Below are 19458 nucleotides of genomic sequence, written 5' to 3'. Positions count from 1 at the left end.
CCACATCATGGCTATGAGTACACACACGGCCTATAGCTATACCTGTCTTTGTGGGGATATATGGAATTTCTTTGTTCCAGACCTGAGGTTTCCCCTCTCGCCTTTGTCTGGTACTTTGATAAAGACTGTTAAGGTTTCATGCCCTGACCTTGATTTGGAAATCAACATCAACTTTGTTTCCAATTTCCCTCTTTTTCATACCTTCACATGGCCCAGCTTCAGCTCAACCCTTTCCTTCCTTGTTTTTCTATCTCTGGGATAGGCCTGCAAACTCCGAAAAGTATCTTGATTTGGTTCCTCTTATCCAACTTGCTGCAAGGACCCTATTCCGTTTCTCCCAGTTTTTCAATCTTTGTTGCATTTATTCGGATAATGCAACATTCCAAAGGAACACTTGGGAAATGTCTTCGATTTTTCTCAATTGAGGACTGCCCACATCATGGCTTACAGGGTACTTGACTGCCTCTGTTCTATGTCATACACCACTTCTCTTCCTCTTTCCCATGCTCCCAGAACAAACGAGTCCTCATGTCATCACCTTCTACACCACCACCCTCAGTATGAAAGAAATCATCTTCTACCGTGCCTACCTCCTCTAGCGTTGTCACCACCAAACATACCTTGTCTTCCTCTCTCAGCATTGAGGTAACCATTCCCTCCCCAATACACTGGTCCATTCCAAAGCATTATTCGACACGCCCACCCTTTCCTATGCTATTTTCCCGTGCAAACATAGAATCCCTACAGTACAGAAGGAAGCCATTCGGCCCATCGAACCTGTACCAACAACAATCCCATCCAGGCCCTATCTTTGAAACCCCACACGTTTTCTGCTGACCCCCCCTCCAAACACTAACGGGCAATTGAGCATGGCCAATCAACCTAACCTGCACAACGTTGGACTGTGGGAGGAAACCGGAGCACCTGGAGAAAAGCCATGCAGACAAGGGGAGAACGTGCAAACTCCACACAGACACTGACCCGAGACCGGAATTGAACCCAGGTCCCTGGTGCTGTAAGACAGCACTTCGAACTACTGTGCCACCGTGTCGCCCCAAGGTGTAACACGTTCTAACCATCCAAGGCTCGAAACATTGCTTCCAAGTGAAACTTGTAATTCTAGAAATTTATTATCTGGTATTCAATCCCTGGGTTCCTCTACGCTGCGGAGATCAGATGCAGACAGAATGACTGTTTGGTGAAACACCTCCAGTCTGCAAAAGGATCCTGTGCTTTAAGTCTCCTGACATTTTAATTCTCCCTCTTGCCCCCATCAAGCTTTCACAGAATCATAGAATAGTTATAACACAAAAAGAATGCAATTTGGCCTATTGTGGTCGCCCCAGTTCTCTGGCCCTTTTCCTGCTTTTTCCCCACACAGTTATAGATTCATAGAATCCGACAGTGCAGAATGAAGCCATTCAGCCCATCAAGTCTGCACTGACCACAATCCCACCCTGGACCTATCCCCGTAATCCCATTTATCAACCCTACAAATCCCCCTGAAATTTAGGGGGAATTTAGCGTGACCAATTAACCTAATCTGCACATCTTTGGAATGTGGGAGGAAACCGGAGCACCCGAAGGAAAGCCACGCAAACACGGGGAGAAAGTGCAAACTCCACAGAGACAGCCACCTGAGGCCGGAATTGAACCCGGGTCCCTGGCATTGTGAGGAAGCAGTGTTAACCACTGTGCTGCCCATTGCGGCCCAGTTCTGCAAATTGCTTTGATTCAGATAATTTGCCAAATCTCTTTCAAAGACTTCAACTGAATCTGCCTTCCCCATACACTCAGCAGAGCATTCCAGATCCTATCAAGCAATATACAAAAAGTATTTGCTCACGTCACCAGTGCTTCTTCAATCACCTTAAATCCTCTGGTTTTCAACCTGTCAATAGGAACAATTCTTCCCCATCTACTTTGTCCAGACTCCTGCACATTTTCAAAACTTCCATTTAAACTCTCATTTCTTAAAATCCCCAATTTCACCAAATTACCCATATAGCTGAAGTTCCTCACTCCTGGAATCATTCTCACAAATCATTTCTACACCCTGTCCAGTGTCTTCACATCATTCCTAAAATGTGTTGTCCAAAATTGAACACAATACTCCAGATGTGGCCAAACCAATATTAATCACAAGTTCCTTGCTTCAGTACACTACGGTTCTCTTGATAAAACCCATGATCCCGTGTGCTTGACGAGCCACTTTCCCAACCTGCCCTGCCACCTTCAATCATTTGTATTCATAAACCTAGAGGTTCCTGTTCTCTTACATCCCTACTGGAACCGTATCTTCATTTTAGATTGTCTCACCTCATTCTTCCTACCAAACTTAATACCTTTACACTTGGCTACATTAAGCTTCATCTGCCACTTCTTTGCAAATTCCACATGCTTGCTGAAGTGATTTTTTCACCATCCTCCTCACTGCCATGTCATTTCATGTCACCTACAATTTTTGACGTTGTGTTCTACATACCAAAGTCTAGGTTATAAATCTAGAAGAAGAAAAACATCTGTCTGAACACTGAGCCTTGGGGACACCCACTATACATCACCCTCCAGTCAGAAAACCAAGCATACGTTAATACTTTCCTGCCACCCCGTCAATTTGGCGTCCATGCTGCAACTGTTCCTTCTATTCCATAGATTTCAACTTTGCTGACAAGCCTGTTAGGTGGTCCCCCATTAACTGCAAGACCATCAGCAATCCACTCCATAACCTCAAAAAATCAAGCGACTTACTTAAACATGATATGCCCTAAACAGGTCCAAGCTGGCTTTCCTTAATCCATAATTTGTCCAACTGAAAGTCAATTTTGTACCAAATTATCATTTCTAAAAGTTTTCCCACCACCAAAGTTCGACCACCTGGACTATAGTTGCTGGGCTTAGCCTCACACCCATCTGCAATTCTCCAGCCCTCGAGCACCACCCCTGTATCTGAGGAGGATTGGAAGATTGTGGCTCGTGCCTCTGCAATTTCCATACTTACTTCTCTCAGTATCCTTGGATGTATCTCATCAGGGCCTGGTGACTTGCCACCTTTAAGTACAGCTAACCTAGCAAATATTACCTCTCTGAACTTGCAGCCCATTCTGTGTCTCAACAGCCTCTTCTTTCACCATGAATTGGGCTGCATTGTCTTCCTTGGTAAAGACAGACACGAAGTACTCATTTACTATCTCAGCCATATCCCCCACCTATAAACATAAATGTCCTTTTAGGTTCCCAATTGGCTCCACTCCTCCTTTTACTATTTATATGACCAACCAAGACTTTTGGATTCACTTTATCAGTCAGTCTCTTCTTCATACTCTGTCCTGACCCCTCCACATTTTGAAAACCGCCACTTAAACTCTCATTTCATGTGACATACTTTTTTTTCCTGCTCTATCTTACTCTCCATCACTGTCATCCAGGTAGCTCTGGATTTTATCTGACCCTTCCCACTTGTGGAAATGCACTCAGTGTACCCAAACTATCTCCTCTTTGAAAGCAGCCCATTGTTCCATTACATTTTGCAGGCCAAACTGGATTCCAATTTACCAGGACTAGGTCTCTTCTCACCCCAGTGAAGTTAGTTCTTCCCCCCAATTAATTATTTTAACTCTGGATTACTCCTTGTCCTTTTCCATAGCTTATGGTGCTATGATCACTGTCCCCTAAACGTTCCCTGGCTAACACATCCGGCAGCACAGTGGTAACACTGCTGCCTCACAGCGCCAGGGACCCAGGTTTGATTTCGGGCTTGGGTTACTCTTGTGCTGAGCCTGCACAGGTTTCCTCCAGGTGCTCTGGTTTCCTTCCACAGTCCAAAAGATGGTTAGGTGCATTCCCATGCTAAATTCTCCCTTAGTGTACCTGAACAGGCGCCAGTCTGTGGTGACTGCGGGATTTTCACAGTAACTTCATTGCAGTGTTAACGTAAGCCTACTTGTTGAAACTTTACCCATTTCAGCCACCTAATTTCCCAGAATCAGATCCAGCAATGCCTTCTGCCTCATTGGGTCAGAAACATACTGATCTCAAAAATTCTCCTGAACACACTTCATAAACTCTTCCTCCTTTCTGCCTGTTCCACTATTACAATTCAAGCCTACATTAGGGTAGTTGAAGTCCTCCTTGACAATTGTTTCATAGCTCTTGCACCTGCCTGCAGTTCCTCAGCAAATTTATTTCTGCCCATCTTTCTCACTCGATAGTGGCCGATTGGATACACCAAACAATGTAATGATACCTCAATTGTTTCTTAGCTAAGCAAATAGATTCTCTCCTTCACATCCTTTCTCTCCAGCACTGAAATGTTCTCCTCAACCACTGCTGCTACTCCACTTCTTTCTTTCCTTCCTGATCTTTGCTGAAGAAGTTTTATCCAGGAATATTTAAGACTCATATCTGCCTTTTTTAAAGCCATATCTCCATTATTGTCACAACATCATATTCCCATCTTTAGCTATGCCTGCAGCTCACCAACCTTATCTACCACATGCATATTCAGACACATGCAAAATAAACACAATTTAGTCCTTATTTCATTCGCTCTGACTCCACCAAGGGCCATTTTGCTATAGAAACATAGAAGCTGGAAGGAGTAGGCCATTCAGGCCTTCGAGCCTGCTCCGCCTGCCATTCATTTTGATCATGGCTGATCAATGAATTCAATATCCTGATTCCCCCCCATTTCCCTTGAGCCTCAAGAGCTATATCTAATCCCTTCTTGAAACAATACAACATTTTGGCCTCAACTATTTTGTGTCAGTGAATTCCACACATTCGCCACACTCTGGGTGAAGAAATTTCTCCATACCTCAGTTCTAAAAAAGTTTGAAGATAAGGGGGAAAACCATGAACCCTAGTTCTGGACTTCCCCACTATTGGGAACATTTTTATATAATTTGCCCTGTCTAACCCTGTTATTTCCTTCTCCAGTGTGATCTGTCTCTTCCAATTCCCTCTAGCTTGTTTTCCCTCGCTCACATTTCCTGATACCCACATCCCTGCTAATTTACTTTGAACCCTCCATAATAGCACAAGCAAATAGCCCTACAAGGCCAAGATTTCTAACTCTATTCAGGTGCAACCCTTCCTTTCAACACATGCCATTTTCCCCAGAACCAGTCCCAATGCTCCAGGAATTTAAAGTTCTCACTTCTGCACTAGCTCCCAGCTATCACTCCATCCTCTTTCCTTTAGTCACTAGCGTATAGTACTGGGAGCAATTCAGAAATTACTATCTTTGAGGTCTTGCTTGGGAGTTTCTTTCCTAGCTCCCTAAACTCTGTCTGGAGCTTATCCCTCTTTCTACTGACGTTGCTGGTACGGATATTGATCACGACTGCTGGCTGTTTACCCTCCTCTCTTAGGGGGCTTAGCAGCTATTCAGCAACATCCTTGATCCTGGAACCAGGGAAGCAACACACCATCCTTGATGAACATTTGCAGGTACAGAAATACTTGTCTGCACCCCTAATAATTGAATCTCCCAACACACTTGATTTCTCAATCTTCCTACTGAACCTGGCTATGGCTACACTCCAGAGGAGCTATCACTCTTACTGGTATTCAGAATTCTTACTAGTTGAAGAGTGAGATGCATTCAGGGGACTCCTGCACCACTGGTCCTTTTTGACTGCCTAGCAGTCGCCTATTCCCTCTCTGCCTTTATGCCTAAGCTTGAGTTGTGGGGTGATCACATCCATACACATGCCACACCGAAAACTCTCAACCTCGCAGATGTGTTGCAGTGATGCCCACTGCTGCGCAAGTTCCAAAACCTGCGATAATGTTCCAAAGAAGCTCAACGTACATCACCTCATCCTTCAGCCTTCTGGACCCAACACTGAATTCAACTATTTTAGATAATCTCGAGCCTATTTTCTTTGTGGAACCAAGAAAACATGCATTGCCAATACAATTATACACAGCTCTCACAAACATGGTTTGCAAACATTAGGTGAAGCCCAAAAGCATGGATATGACAAACAGTATTGCATGCAAAAAACAAATCTACGAATTGACTGGTACACTTACAGTGCTTTTCACCTTGGTTGGATTGTAAGTTTTTCCATCAAAGTCTTCAAAATCAGTATCAGAGGAGAAATGTGTTTCAGTCTCCCTGGTAAGAAAGTTAAACTGGGTGTTAGTATTAAGTCAATCCCAATAAACAAAAATTTAATTTGCCAGCTAACATTTGGCAAAATAGCAACCAAGAAATCTATCACTACCAAAATAAAGTCACCAGTAAGTTGTGAGATTGCGCAAGGCCATGTCACAATAATGTATGCCACTGATCATTATTTTGTGCATTAATTATATAAAATAGATCTTATCCCTGCATATAACATTGGAAGCAAAGATTCACTGGATAGAAGCTCTAAAACAAGGCATTCCTGTATTTGAGCTTCATTACAGATTCATCTGCTAAGCATTTTGTATCGCCAGAAAGAGAAAGAAATACTTGTGAACAACTCACTGATGACACCACTACCTTCTGTCTACTAATAAACATGCAAAAAAAACAGGAATATGGCAAGAGTCTTGGCAAGGATAAATTAAGTAGAACTTAAACTCTTACATTGATCATGCCCTTGAGGAAATTTTTGTTTCAATTAGAAAGATCTGCTTTTTCACACATGGGGGGATAAAAATCATGGTATAAAAATACATTTCTGAAGACTGCAGATTTAGAAATAAAAATATATTGTGTATGCATTTTTGGATGATTGTGAAATGGATATACAAGTACTTGCAAGTTTAGCTACATGAATATCTTACATTCCCATGATTATGTTTTACAGAAACACTGAAAAAAAGTATAACTGCTTCTCTATCTACACCAAGAGATATATTTTGACTCCCAAACTACCCAAGATCAGGGGCTTGAGCAACAAGGGAAGAAAAAGAACAGAAGGTTCCAACATTATTAATGCTAACAGAGGTGGAGCACAATACAAGGTTACTTCACTTGCAAAGCTGACTTAAAGCGAAGGTAAATTCAATTTACATATTAGTTCTTCAGATCAATTTTCTATGTGACTTCTATCTATTGGGTGTAGACACCAGAGTAAATCAATCCAACTGCAATCAACTGAATATGCAATTGCAAGAAAGCTGAAGAGTCAATAACAGCTATCTTTGATCTGATGTAAACATGGATCGTTCCCATGGACAACACCTCAAAAATAAAAACTTGCATTTAATGGCACCTTTGGCACAATGAAACGTTACAAAAGCGCTTCATATGGGCATTATAAAATAAAACAACACCAAGCCACGAAAGGAAACAATAGGTCAGGTGACCAAAAGCTTGGTCGCAAAATTAGGTTTGAAAAAGTGTCTTAAAGGAGGAGAGCAAGGTCGGGAGGGAATTCTAGAGCTTGGGGCCTCGACAACTAAAGCACTTTCTGTCATTGGTGGCCGAGATGATTGCACAAAACGCCAGGAGAAGTGCTGATATCTTGGACAGTTCTGAAGTTTGAAAAGATTAGAGAATGGTGAAGCCATGGAGGAATTCGAAAACAAGGATGAAAATTTTAAAACCATTGCTTGACAGAGAGCCAATGCAGGTCAGCAATATCAGGGTGACAGGGAATGGGGCATCCTGCGAGTGAGGACATTGCTGGAGTTTTGAATGACCTCAAGTTTACAGCGGAACAGCACAAATGAGGTTGCAAGTTCATCTCAGGATCAACGACAGAAAACCTCAAACCATTTTCTTGTGGCAAATGCAATATTTTCAAATTTCAGGCATCAGACTGCCTTCATCTAAATCTAAAACAGGTCAGAGCATTCTTTATACAATTCTTTGAGGATCACACTCCTCCAAAAACTTTGCACAACTACTTTTAACTTGGAAACAGTAAGTGTAATTACGGACTGCAATCCAGGAGAAGAGCCAGCCTTATTTAATGATCCAAGCAATGGTGGATGGTGGCTCCTGTCTGATGGTTTCCTGAGCAGACTGTCAAAGTAATCTGGCAGAATGTCTTTCAAACAAACACCCAAGACACAGCTTGGCTCATGATCATAACAGCCCTCCCAGTCAAATGCTTCCTACATGCCCAGACTCTCACCCCTCCTCACATTGTTTTCAAGGTGGCAGCGGTGGGACTCACATCTTTCTGGAATGTGCCTTTGTAAGAAGGTCTGGAGAGAGATGCAGTGGTTTTTGTCACAGTTCATCCTGAGCAGACCTGTGACAAGGACACACTGTTCTATGGGCTATTTCCAGGGACACACTGAGACAATCAACCACAGTGCAGGATCACGAACTTGAAGGCCAAAACCTGTTTATCTTCCAGTGCAAAGAGTTGCCTACGACCAAATGATGCAGACTGGCACATTTCAAGATGCCAAGGGAGGCAATAAAGCTTGGGACAGCTGTCACAGGGACATAATGGGGAAAGGATACTGTCTAAGGCCATTCAGCCAAGGAAATTGGATGGAATCTCTTGGGCTGTGTGACTCACATTGAACGTATACAGTAAATATAGGATGCATCACAATTGTATTGAAGCACCGCAGCAGTGTAAAATGTCTGCAAGAAATTTGACGATCACTGCACTTTCAATAATGACCATTTTGAAGTGTTTTGTAATGTTCCAAAATGTTTTAAGTACATTTTTGCCAAAAAAACAACTTTGCAGCAAGATGCTCAGAAGGCCATTAGAGATTTACGAAGGGCTATAGAGAGGTTAAATGAGTGAAACAGATTAAATAGCAAATGGAGTGCAATGTAGGAAAATATGAGGTTCCCACTTCAACAGGAAAAACAGAAAAGCAGAATCTCATTTAAATAGAGGCACTTAAGAATTCTGCAGTCCAGAGGGATCCCATGCAGGTAATTGTTGGTCTTTACTTCAACGGGATTTGTAGGGAAATCTTGCTCCAACTATAGGGCATTGATGAAAGCATAGCCGGAATACTGTATTCAGTTTTGATGCCCTTATTTGAGAAATATATTTGCATTGGATGCAGTTCAGAGAAGCAATGCTGAACAAGTTGTGCATAGCACATTCAGCGAGGTGGTCACACTGCAGGTCAGGATTGCATCGACAGAAAGGGAATGGGTGACCATCAGGAACAGTACAAGACTCAGGAAGGTAGTGCTTAAGTCCCTCGTGATCAACCCCCTCTCAAGCACATATACTGCTTTGGATACTGTTGTGGGGGTAATGGCCTCTCAGGGGAAAGCAGCAGCAGCCAAGTTCACGGTTCCGTGGGTGGTTCTGCTGCTTAAAGGGGCAGGAGGAAAACGACTAGCAGGACCATTGCGACAGGGGATTCAATCGTTCGGGACACAGGCAGACACTTCTGTGGCTGCAAACGTAATCAAGGATAGCAAGTTGCTTCCCTGGTGACAGAGTGGCTGCAAGGCATTCTGCGGAGGGAAGGAGAACACCAGTGGTCATGGTACACACTGGTACCAATGACATAGGTAAATTAAGGGAGGAGGACCTGCAAGCTAAGTACAGGAAGTTAAATTAAAATGCAGGACCTCAAATGTAACAACCTCAAGATTACTCCCAGTTCCACGCACTTGCAAGAGCAGGAATAGGCTAAACCAGATGAATGCATGGCTGGAGAGATGGTGTAGCCAGGAGGCATTCAGATTCTTGGGGCATTGAAACTGGTTCTGGGAAAGGTGGAAACTGTATAAACTGGACAGGCTGCACCCACACAGAGCTGGAACCAATATCCTTGCAGGGCGGGGCTTTTGCTAGTTCGGTTGGGGAGTATTCAAACTAGTGTGACTGGGGGATGCGATCCCAGCAGTAGGATCATATAGTTCAAATTCAAATGGAGGTAGAACATGAGCTAGCAATGTAGAAGATGCAGTGATAGGCTTGGAATTACAAGAAAAGCCAAGCTTAAAAAATGTCCAGCAAGGGAAATTGACAGGGTTAAACTGTTTATACTTCAGTGCAAGTATTACAAACAAGGTAGATGAATGAACAAAAAAGCTAGACCCAAAGCAGCACGATGTCTTGCTACAACGGAAACCTGGCTAAAGGAGGGACAAAGTTGGCAGCTCAATATCCCTCGTTATAGAATCATCAGACACGATAGAGTGGGAGGTAAAAAAGGAGGGCGAGTAGCACTGATGGTTGAAGAATCATTTCCAGCTATGAGAGCGGATGACACACTAAACTGGTCAACAAATAAGGCTTTGAGGGTTGAGCTCAGAAATAAAAATGGGGCAATCACACTTGTGGGAGTATACTATAGACCATCCAAATAGTGAAAGGGAGATACAAGAACAAATGTGTAGGCAAATGTCTGCCTGTAAAAACAAGAGGCCAATAACAGTAGGAGACTTCAACTATCCCAATACCAACTAGGATTCAAACAATGTAATGGACACTGAGGGAGAAGACTTCATGCAGTGTGTCCAGGAAACTTCTTTCAACCAATTTGTGACAAACCCAACAAGAGGAGGGGGGGGGGGGGGGGGGGGGGGGAAGGAACAGTGATCATAATTCAGTTAGAAGTTATCTTTTACTAGCTGTGTCCTCTCGCCATATCCTTGCACTTATAGTCACTTATGTTCGATGATTTACCTATTTTACATATTTCCAGCAGATAATTTCCTCAGATGACTCATCAGCTGAAAAACTGATGTTTCTCCAGTCTTTCTTCATTACTGTTCCCGAACACAAATTTCACTGCCATATTTCTAGTAGTCATTGATTCCCTCATTCCTTTGCAACCAATATTAGACATACACCAGAAGCGCTTTGAAAAGACATTGTAAAGTTCATTCACGACTTTCTCGGACTCCCTCAGGACTTGCCATCCCACCGTTTTCCAAATTGTGTTGGCCTTGTTGATCAAGGCTTGAATTCACTGGATATAGAGAGGTTTGTGTCCAAGAAACCTTTTTGGTCTTTTCCAACCTCACCCTGAGGTATTTCAAGTATTAAGTATGCATACGTCCTTTTTCCTTATTACATGCAGCACCTTGAACTGCTTGGCATTAAATATAATCTTATATTGCTCTACTCATTTTGTAAATGCTGAGCAGCCTCCTTCAATTCCACTGCGCCTCATTTGGAACAGCATGCAAATTAAACCACTTCTGGCATTGTTTCTGAATCGAAAGTCATTGCAAAAATTCAAAATAGTGATACGAACACCAAACCCTGAAGCATTCCACTCTACTTGTCTGTGAATATAAGAAATAGGAGCAGCAAAAGCCTATCGGACCACTCATGCCTACTTTGCCATTCATAAGGTCACAGCTGATTTTGACCTCAAAGGTCAGTCTACCTGTCTCAATCCTGTATCTCACAATTCCCCTCCATCTAAAAAATCTGTCGTGACCTTGAATATACTCAATTACCAAGTGTACACTCCGGGACAGTTAATTACAAAGACTCATAATCCTCAGTGAAGAAATTCCCTACCTCAGTCTTAAATAGAAGACTCAATTTCCTGAGAATACTGGTTCCAGACTCTCCAGTCAAGGAAAACTCAGCATCTACCTAATCAAGCCCCCTCAATATTAAATGATTCAATGTGCACACCTCGCTTTCTTCTAAACTCCAGAGAGTGGAGCTCTTATCCTGAGAAAATCCTTTTGTCCTGCAAGTCAATTTAATGATTTTTTCTTCTGCCTTCAAGATATGTCCTTCCTTTAATATGATGAAAAATGCACGGAGTACACCTGGTAGGGACTCACCAAAGTCTTATACAATTATAGCAAAAATAACTTAGGATTACACATAAATTCCTTCCAAAAGGTCAACAAGCCATTTGACTTGCTAATCGATTGGTGTTTTTGCTTGCAGTTTTCTGTACTTCTTGTACAAGGACAACCAACAATCTTGGAACATCAACGTTTAAAAGTTCCTTACATTTAACAAATACTGTATTCCATAAGACCATAAGACATAGGAGCGGAAGTAAGGCCATTCGGCCCATCGAGTCCACTCCACCATTCAATCATGGTTGATTTCAACTCCATTTACCCGCGCTCTCCCCATAGCCCTTAATTCCTCGAGAAATCAAGAATTTATCAATTTCTGTCTTGAAGACGCTCAACGTCTCGGCCTCCACAGCCCTCTGTGGCAATGAATTCCACAGACCTACCACTCTCTGGCTGAAGAAATTTCTCCTCATCTCTGTTCTAAAGTAACTCCCTTTTATTCTAAGGCTGTGCCCCCACGTCCTAGTCTCCCCTGCTAATGGAAACAACTTCCCTACGTCCATCCTATCTAAGCCGTTCATTATCTTGTAAGTTTCTATTAGATCTCCCCTCAACCTCCTAAACTCCAATGAATATAATCCCACGATCCTCAGACGTTCATCGTATGTCAGGCCTACCATTCCTGGGATCATCCGTGTGAATCTCCGCTGGACCCGCTCCAGTGCCAGTATGTCCTTCCTGAGGTGTGGGGCCCAAAATTGCTCACAGTACTCCAAATGGGGCCTAACCAGTGCTTTATAAAGCCTCAGAAGTACATCCCTGCTTTTGTATTCCAAGCCTCTTGAGATAAATGACAACATTACATTTGCTTTCTTAATTACGGACTCAACCTGCAAGTTTACCTTTAGAGAATCCTGGACTAGGACTCCCAAGTCCCTTTGCACTTTAGCATTATGAATTTTGTCACCGTTTAGAAAATAGTCCATGCCTCTATTCTTTTTTCCAAAGTGCAAGACCTCGCACTTGCCCACGTTGAATTTCATCAGCCACTTCTTGGACCACTCTCCTAAACTGTCTAAATCTTTCTGCAGCCTCCCCACCTCCTCAATACTACCTGCCCCTCCACCTATCTTTGTGTCATCGGCAAACTTGGCCAGAATGCCCCCAGTCCCGTCATCTAGATCGTTAATATATAAAGAGAACAGCTGTGGCCCCAACACTGAACCCTGCGGGACACCACTTGTCACCGGTTGCCATTCTGAGAAAGAACCTTTTATCCCAACTCTCTGCCTTCTGTCTGACAGCCAATCGTCAATCCATGTTAGTACCTTGCCTCGAATACCATGGGCCCTTATTTTACTCAGCAGTCTCCCGTGAGGCACCTTGTCAAAGGCCTTTTGGAAGTCAAGATAGATAACATCCATTGGCTCTCCTTGGTCTAACCTATTTGTTATCTCTTCAAAGAACTCTAACAGGTTTGTCAGGCACGACCTCCCCTTACTAAATCTATGCTGACTTGTCCTAGTCCGACCCTGCACTTCCAAGAATTTAGAAATCTCATCCTTAACGATGGATTCTAGAATTTTGCCAACAACTGAGGTTCGGCTAATTGGCCTATAATTTTCCATCTTTTTTCTTGTTCCCTTCTTGAACAGTGGGGTTACAACAGCGATTTTCCAATCCTCTGGGACTTTCCCTGACTCCAGTGACTTTTGAAAGATCATAACTAACGCCTCCACTATTTCTTCAGCTATCTCCTTTAGAACTCTAGGATGTAGCCCATCTGGGCCCGGGAGATTTATCAATTTTCAGACCTTTTAGTTTCTCTAGCACTTTCTCCTTTGTGATGGCAACTATATTCAACTCTGCCCCCTGACTTTCCTGAATTGTTGGGATATTACTCGTGTCTTCTACTGTGAAGACTGACGCAAAGTACTTATTAAGTTCCTCAGCTATTTCCTTGTCTCCCATCACTAGATTACCAGCGTCATTTTGGAGCGGCCCAATGTCTACTTTTGCCTCCCGTTTGTTTTTAATGTATTTAAAGAAACTTTTACTATCATTCCTAATGTTACTGGCTAGCCTACCTTCATATTTGATCCTCTCCTTCCTTATTTCTCTCTTTGTTATCCTCTGTTTGTTTTTATAGCCTTCCCAATCTTCTGACTTCCCACTACTCTTTGCCACATTATCGGCTCTCTCTTTTTTCTATTCTTCCCACTAAAATGAATAACCTTCTCCTTAGAAAGCCAGACTTCCTTCACGTTTCCTGGATGGCTGTTGCACAGCTTAGAGTTTTAGGTGGGATCAAATTTACTCGCTTGTTCAAGCAACCTTTCTTGAAAAAGGGCATGAAATTATCCTGTTACCATTCTATTTCCTCCTGTGTTCACCAATTTGGTTAAGTCCATTTCCTCACTAAGTTCCTACCTCGTCTCTAATACTCAACATAAATTCTATCCAACCCAAATATTGATCATATTCAAGCTCTTACAATTTATCTGTTTAGCAATCCCAATAGTAGTGAATTGATTAATTTTGTTTCTCTTGTTTTTGTTTACGAGGATAATGCTGTGCATTTCTCCCAAGTGAAACTTTAAGTAATATCTCATGTGCATGCTCAGTTTTAGTGTCCTCACTTTTTATGACAGTACTTATTACACTTGAATAAATTATTTAGCTACATTTTATCTCTTCATCCCCACATGTAGCATTTTTCATAACATTCCTGGAGTTTGAATGTGTGTTTCTTGGCTTTTTTATATTCAGTTCCTCGTCACAAGTCTTTGAAGAGGAGAGGTGCAGGCAGAGAACAGGCTATTATGAGCAATGTTGCAACAAGCCAGGTATGTTCAAGTAAGAGCATAAACTTGGATATCTTTTTAATTTGCTGACGTAGACTAGGTTGCAATTCTTGAGGTGAGGTGATCTGTGAAAGTGATGGTGAGCTTTCTCTTCAACTGCTGCAACCCCGAGTGATGACAGTTCTCCTGTCATGGTGTAAAGGGAGTAATTTCAGGGCATAAACCAAGCACCAATGAAGGATGAATACCCAAGTCAGGATGGTCGGTGTGTAACTTGCAATGAATCACAGAATTGATCTTGTCACAAGTGTTACCTTGGCCCTTTCTTGATGATAGAGTTATTTGGTGACAGAGTTCACAGTGAGGGTAGATGCTGTTACAGTAACCTTGAGTTGCTTATGTGCAGCTCAGACTTCGCAGTCAGAATGTTGTGCCTAATTTTGGAAGCCGTGTGCTTAATAAATAAATCAAGCAACAGACGTCTGAAAGCAAAGCAGCAAGACACGCTGGACAGCAAGAGTTCAAATGCCCTTCACCTGGCATCAGATAATTACAAGTCAAGAGGTAAAGCTAATTTTTTCTCCTTGAGCACCCACTGGATTAAATCAGGGTGAAGATCAGCAGCCTCAGGATCTCCAAGTCAATGGGATGAATGTAGGAGTAAATGTATTAAGAGATCCAAGAAAAGCTGAAATTACTGAAAGAAATCTGTAGAACTTCCATTTTCACTGGTCAGGTCAGACTGCTCTGGAGACATGGTCAGGTCAGACTGCTCTGGAGACATGGTCAGGTCAGACTGCTCTGGAGACATGGTCAGGTCAGACTGCTCTGGAGACATGGTCAGGTCAGACTGCTCTGGAGACATGGTCAGGTCAGACTGCTCTGGAGACATGGTCAGGTCAGACTGCTCTGGAGACATGGTCAGGTCAGACTGCTCTGGAGACATGGTCAGGTCAGACTGCTCTGGAGACATGGTCAGGTCAGACTGCTCTGGAGACATGGTCAGGTCAGACTGCTCTGGAGACATGGTCAGGTCAGACTGCTCTGGAGACATGGTCAGGTCAGACTGCTCTGGAGACATGGTCAGGTCAGACTGCTCTGGAGACATGGTCAGGTCAGACTGCTCTGGAGACATGGTCAGGTCAGACTGCTCTGGAGACATGGTCAGGTCAGACTGCTCTGGAGACATGGTCAGGTCAGACTGCTCTGGAGACATGGTCAGGTCAGACTGCTCTGGAGACATGGTCAGGTCAGACTGCTCTGGAGACATGGTCAGGTCAGACTGCTCTGGAGACATGGTCAGGTCAGACTGCTCTGGAGACATGGTCAGGTCAGACTGCTCTGGAGACATGGTCAGGTCAGACTGCTCTGGAGACATGGTCAGGTCAGACTGCTCTGGAGACATGGTCAGGTCAGACTGCTCTGGAGACATGGTCAGGTCAGACTGCTCTGGAGACATGGTCAGGTCAGACTGCTCTGGAGACATGGTCAGGTCAGACTGCTCTGGAGACATGGTCAGGTCAGACTGCTCTGGAGACATGGTCAGGTCAGACTGCTCTGGAGACATGGTCAGGTCAGACTGCTCTGGAGACATGGTCAGGTCAGACTGCTCTGGAGACATGGTCAGGTCAGACTGCTCTGGAGACATGGTCAGGTCAGACTGCTCTGGAGACATGGTCAGGTCAGACTGCTCTGGAGACATGGTCAGGTCAGACTGCTCTGGAGACATGGTCAGGTCAGACTGCTCTGGAGACATGGTCAGGTCAGACTGCTCTGGAGACATGGTCAGGTCAGACTGCTCTGGAGACATGGTCAGGTCAGACTGCTCTGGAGACATGGTCAGGTCAGACTGCTCTGGAGACATGGTCAGGTCAGGCTGCTCTGGAGACATGGTCAGGTCAGACTGCTCTGGAGACATGGTCAGGTCAGACTGCTCTGGAGACATGGTCAGGTCAGACTGCTCTGGAGACATGGTCAGGTCAGACTGCTCTGGAGACATGGTCAGGTCAGACTGCTCTGGAGACATGGTCAGGTCAGACTGCTCTGGAGACATGGTCAGGTCAGACTGCTCTGGAGACATGGTCAGGTCAGACTGCTCTGGAGACATGGTCAGGTCAGACTGCTCTGGAGAAATTAAGGGTAGTGGTTAGCCTAGATGGGCCAATCTTTGTAAGGCAACATGGCTTCAACAGTTAACACTGCTGCCTGTGCAACTGCTAACACTGCTGCACCAGGGATCCAGGTTCAATTCCAGCCTCACGTGACTGTGTGTGTGGAGTCTGCATGTTATCCCTGTATCTCCGTGGGTTTCCTCACATACCCTGGTTTCCTCCTACATTCCAAAGATGTGCAGGTTAGGTGGATTGGCTGTGCTAAATTGCCCTTAGTGTCTGGGGGATTATCAGGGTAACTACGTGCGGTTACAGGGATAGGACCTGGGATGGGATTGTTGTCAGTGCAGGCTCAATGGGCCAAACGGCCTCCTTCTGCACTGTAGGGCTTCTATGGCTCATTTTTAAATAATGTAGAAAAATGGCTGGAATTTTTCTGCCATTCTGGCCAGCTGAATCTTCCAGTCCCGCCAACGGCTGCCTCCCACCACGTGTTGTCTGTTGACAGGGTTGTTTAAAATGGGAAACCCCATTGACAGCGGCAGGACCAATTATTGAGCCAACACGGTTGACCTGATTCATGAAATGAAATTACAAATCAAAGGAAGTATGCTCCAAATCTATTAATTCGGGTGGATAATGCTGAATATCAGTGAATGCCCATGTGATGTAGTACTACAGTTTATTTGCCGTCATAACTTTGTGTTTAAGTGGGGAAATCAAATAAACCATGGTTTAGTGGTGGCAAGTATAGGATTGGGTTTGGCAGTGCCTTCTTCCATTGTCCAACAGGCTGCTGAAACTCACCATCTGGGCCAACAGACAATAAATAGCTTCTTAGATGGACTACTGGCCCACGGAACCATACTCCAGTCAAATCACTGGCTTCAGGAAAGAAAAACATTAGTTGTACAAAGTTGGGAAACATGCAAGACTAGCAGTTTTTATTATGGATAAGTGTGGCTAAATAACCGAAACAACTTACTGAGGGAGCTGAAATTCTGTGGGTATTTCAGGTTCAGCTATCATCTCCTACACATCTTCTGTGACAAAAATAAATTATATTTGTCCTCCCCACTTCACAAGAGCAGTGTGTTCAGTTCCAACCTAGTCACTGCTAGTCACAGAACGCAAAACCTGAAAGGAAGAAAACATAAAACTGAATCTTTTAACTTCCTTTTCTTTAGTTTCTTCACATTTATAGTTTACATTAATAGCACCCAGGAAACCAAGATAGTTTTAAAACAAGGCATAGCTTTAAGTAAACTTAATTTTATGTTCTTGTATACGAAAGGGCTCAAATTTTAGTTAGCTTCATGTTAAACAAAGGTGCCTGGATATGTGTGGGTTTTGGTCACTTTAAACTGTGTCTGGGTTTAAGACATGAAAGTAAACAGGATGTAAAGGGAAATCAGACTGTTGCTTTTAGCAAGCAGCGGCCAACCTAGGTTAGAAAGAGCTTTTCAGTTTAGTTTTAAGCTGGACTCAGAAGTAAATGGAGAGGAGAAGGGATCTGCAGGGAGCAGCTTTGCCAAAACTAAGTTCAGAAACCAGAAAGTTGAGACAAAAAAAAGGTCTCAGGAAGACAGTTAAAGGAGCAAAGAGCAAAAAGTTGGACACTGTTCTGTTGGGTAAAGTTAAAGTAAAATGCAGAGGAAAAAAGTGCTGAGTTAAAGGGACAGCTAGCTGCAAGAATCAGATTTTAAGTGAGAAGCCAGACATCAGGGGTAAATCAAAAGTTTGGTGACATCTTAATCCAACCTCTGAAGCATTAGTGTTCTGTTGGCATGGTTGGGTACCTGAGAGTTAGTACGGAAGCTTGAATGCACATTGCAATCCAAGGCAGAGGAATGCTCAAAGGAGAGATTGAAATCCTGAAAGTGCACTCTTGGCGAAGATATCCCAGAGGAAGTATTCTTTGGGAGAAAATTCCAAGCTGTGTTTTTTCAATAGTGTAAATGTGAACACTCGTGTGGAAGTCAGGGTTCCAGTGAAACCAGCTGGCTGAATGTAACAAGCAACTGGGGAGGATTTGATGAGAAATTCACAGAACTTGTATTGGGTACCATCTGCCATTTGGTTTCAGAGTGGGGTGTGTCTGACTGCACTTCACCTATTGGTTCACATGGACCTCCTTAGAACATTAGCATTTAAGATTTACCGTAACTTGTGTAATCTTTGTCAATACTAATTGTCTAAGATAAACAAGGAACAACCATTTGAACATGAAACACGACTCCAATAGCTAGCAGCACTTTGCAGAGGATGAAGACAAGAGCCAAAAATGCTTTTCTTCTTTAAAAAATCTTCAACAAAAATTGTAAAAGGTATGCAAGATTATAGTATCTGTTAACCCTATATCCATATTCAATATCATAGAAATCATAGAAACCCTACAGTGCAGAAGGAGGCCATTCGGCCCATCGAGTCTGCACCGACCACAATCCCACCCAGGCCCTACCCCCACATATTTACCCGCTAATCCCTCTAACTACACATCTCAGGGACAATTTTTAACCTGGCCAATCAACCTAACCCGCACATCTTTGGACTGTGGGAGGAAACCGGAGCACCCGGAGGAAACCCACGCAGACACGAGGAGAATGTGCAAACTCCACACAGACAGTGACCCGAGCCGGGAATCGAACCCGGGACCCTGGAGCTGTGAAGCAGCAGTGCTAACCACTGTGCTACCGTGCCGCCCCATATGATGCAGATAAGAAATTTCCACATGAATACCCAGCTAAGGAAAGAAATATTTTGGTGCCAGTGCAGTCTTAAAGGTTCTGAGAGATGGAAAAGTACAGCTGCAGAGGAGGAGGTAGGGAGTCAAGAAGAAAGTGAAGGCCAAAGTTGTATGCAACGCACAAGGTGGTAGAAGAGGAGG

The 19458-nt window shown here is 43.6% G+C and overlaps 1 protein-coding gene across 5 annotated transcripts in view; it reads right to left on the bottom strand.

Annotated features, from left to right (window-relative positions):
• Positions 1 to 19458, bottom strand: part of stag2b (STAG2 cohesin complex component b) — a 151979-nt gene that overhangs the window by 91044 nt on the left and 41477 nt on the right. For 3 of the 5 annotated variants that reach the window (XM_078211349.1, XM_078211351.1, XM_078211350.1), the window contains exons 2-3: positions 17557 to 17708; positions 6040 to 6124 (exon numbers count right to left, since the gene is read on the bottom strand). In XM_078211349.1, the coding sequence (XP_078067475.1) occupies positions 6040 to 6124; positions 17557 to 17600 (129 nt within the window). In that variant the 5' untranslated portion in view covers positions 17601 to 17708. The remainder of the gene's footprint in view (positions 1 to 6039; positions 6125 to 17556; positions 17709 to 19458) is intronic. The other 2 variants (XM_078211352.1, XM_078211353.1) reach the window with 2 other exon arrangements.

The sequence above is a fragment of the Mustelus asterias genome, chromosome 4, assembly GCF_964213995.1.
Source record: "Mustelus asterias chromosome 4, sMusAst1.hap1.1, whole genome shotgun sequence".
Classification (NCBI taxonomy): Eukaryota; Metazoa; Chordata; class Chondrichthyes; order Carcharhiniformes; family Triakidae; genus Mustelus; species Mustelus asterias.
The sequence above is the reverse complement of the archived record's forward strand: the minus strand, read 5'-3'. Positions and strand labels throughout refer to the sequence as shown.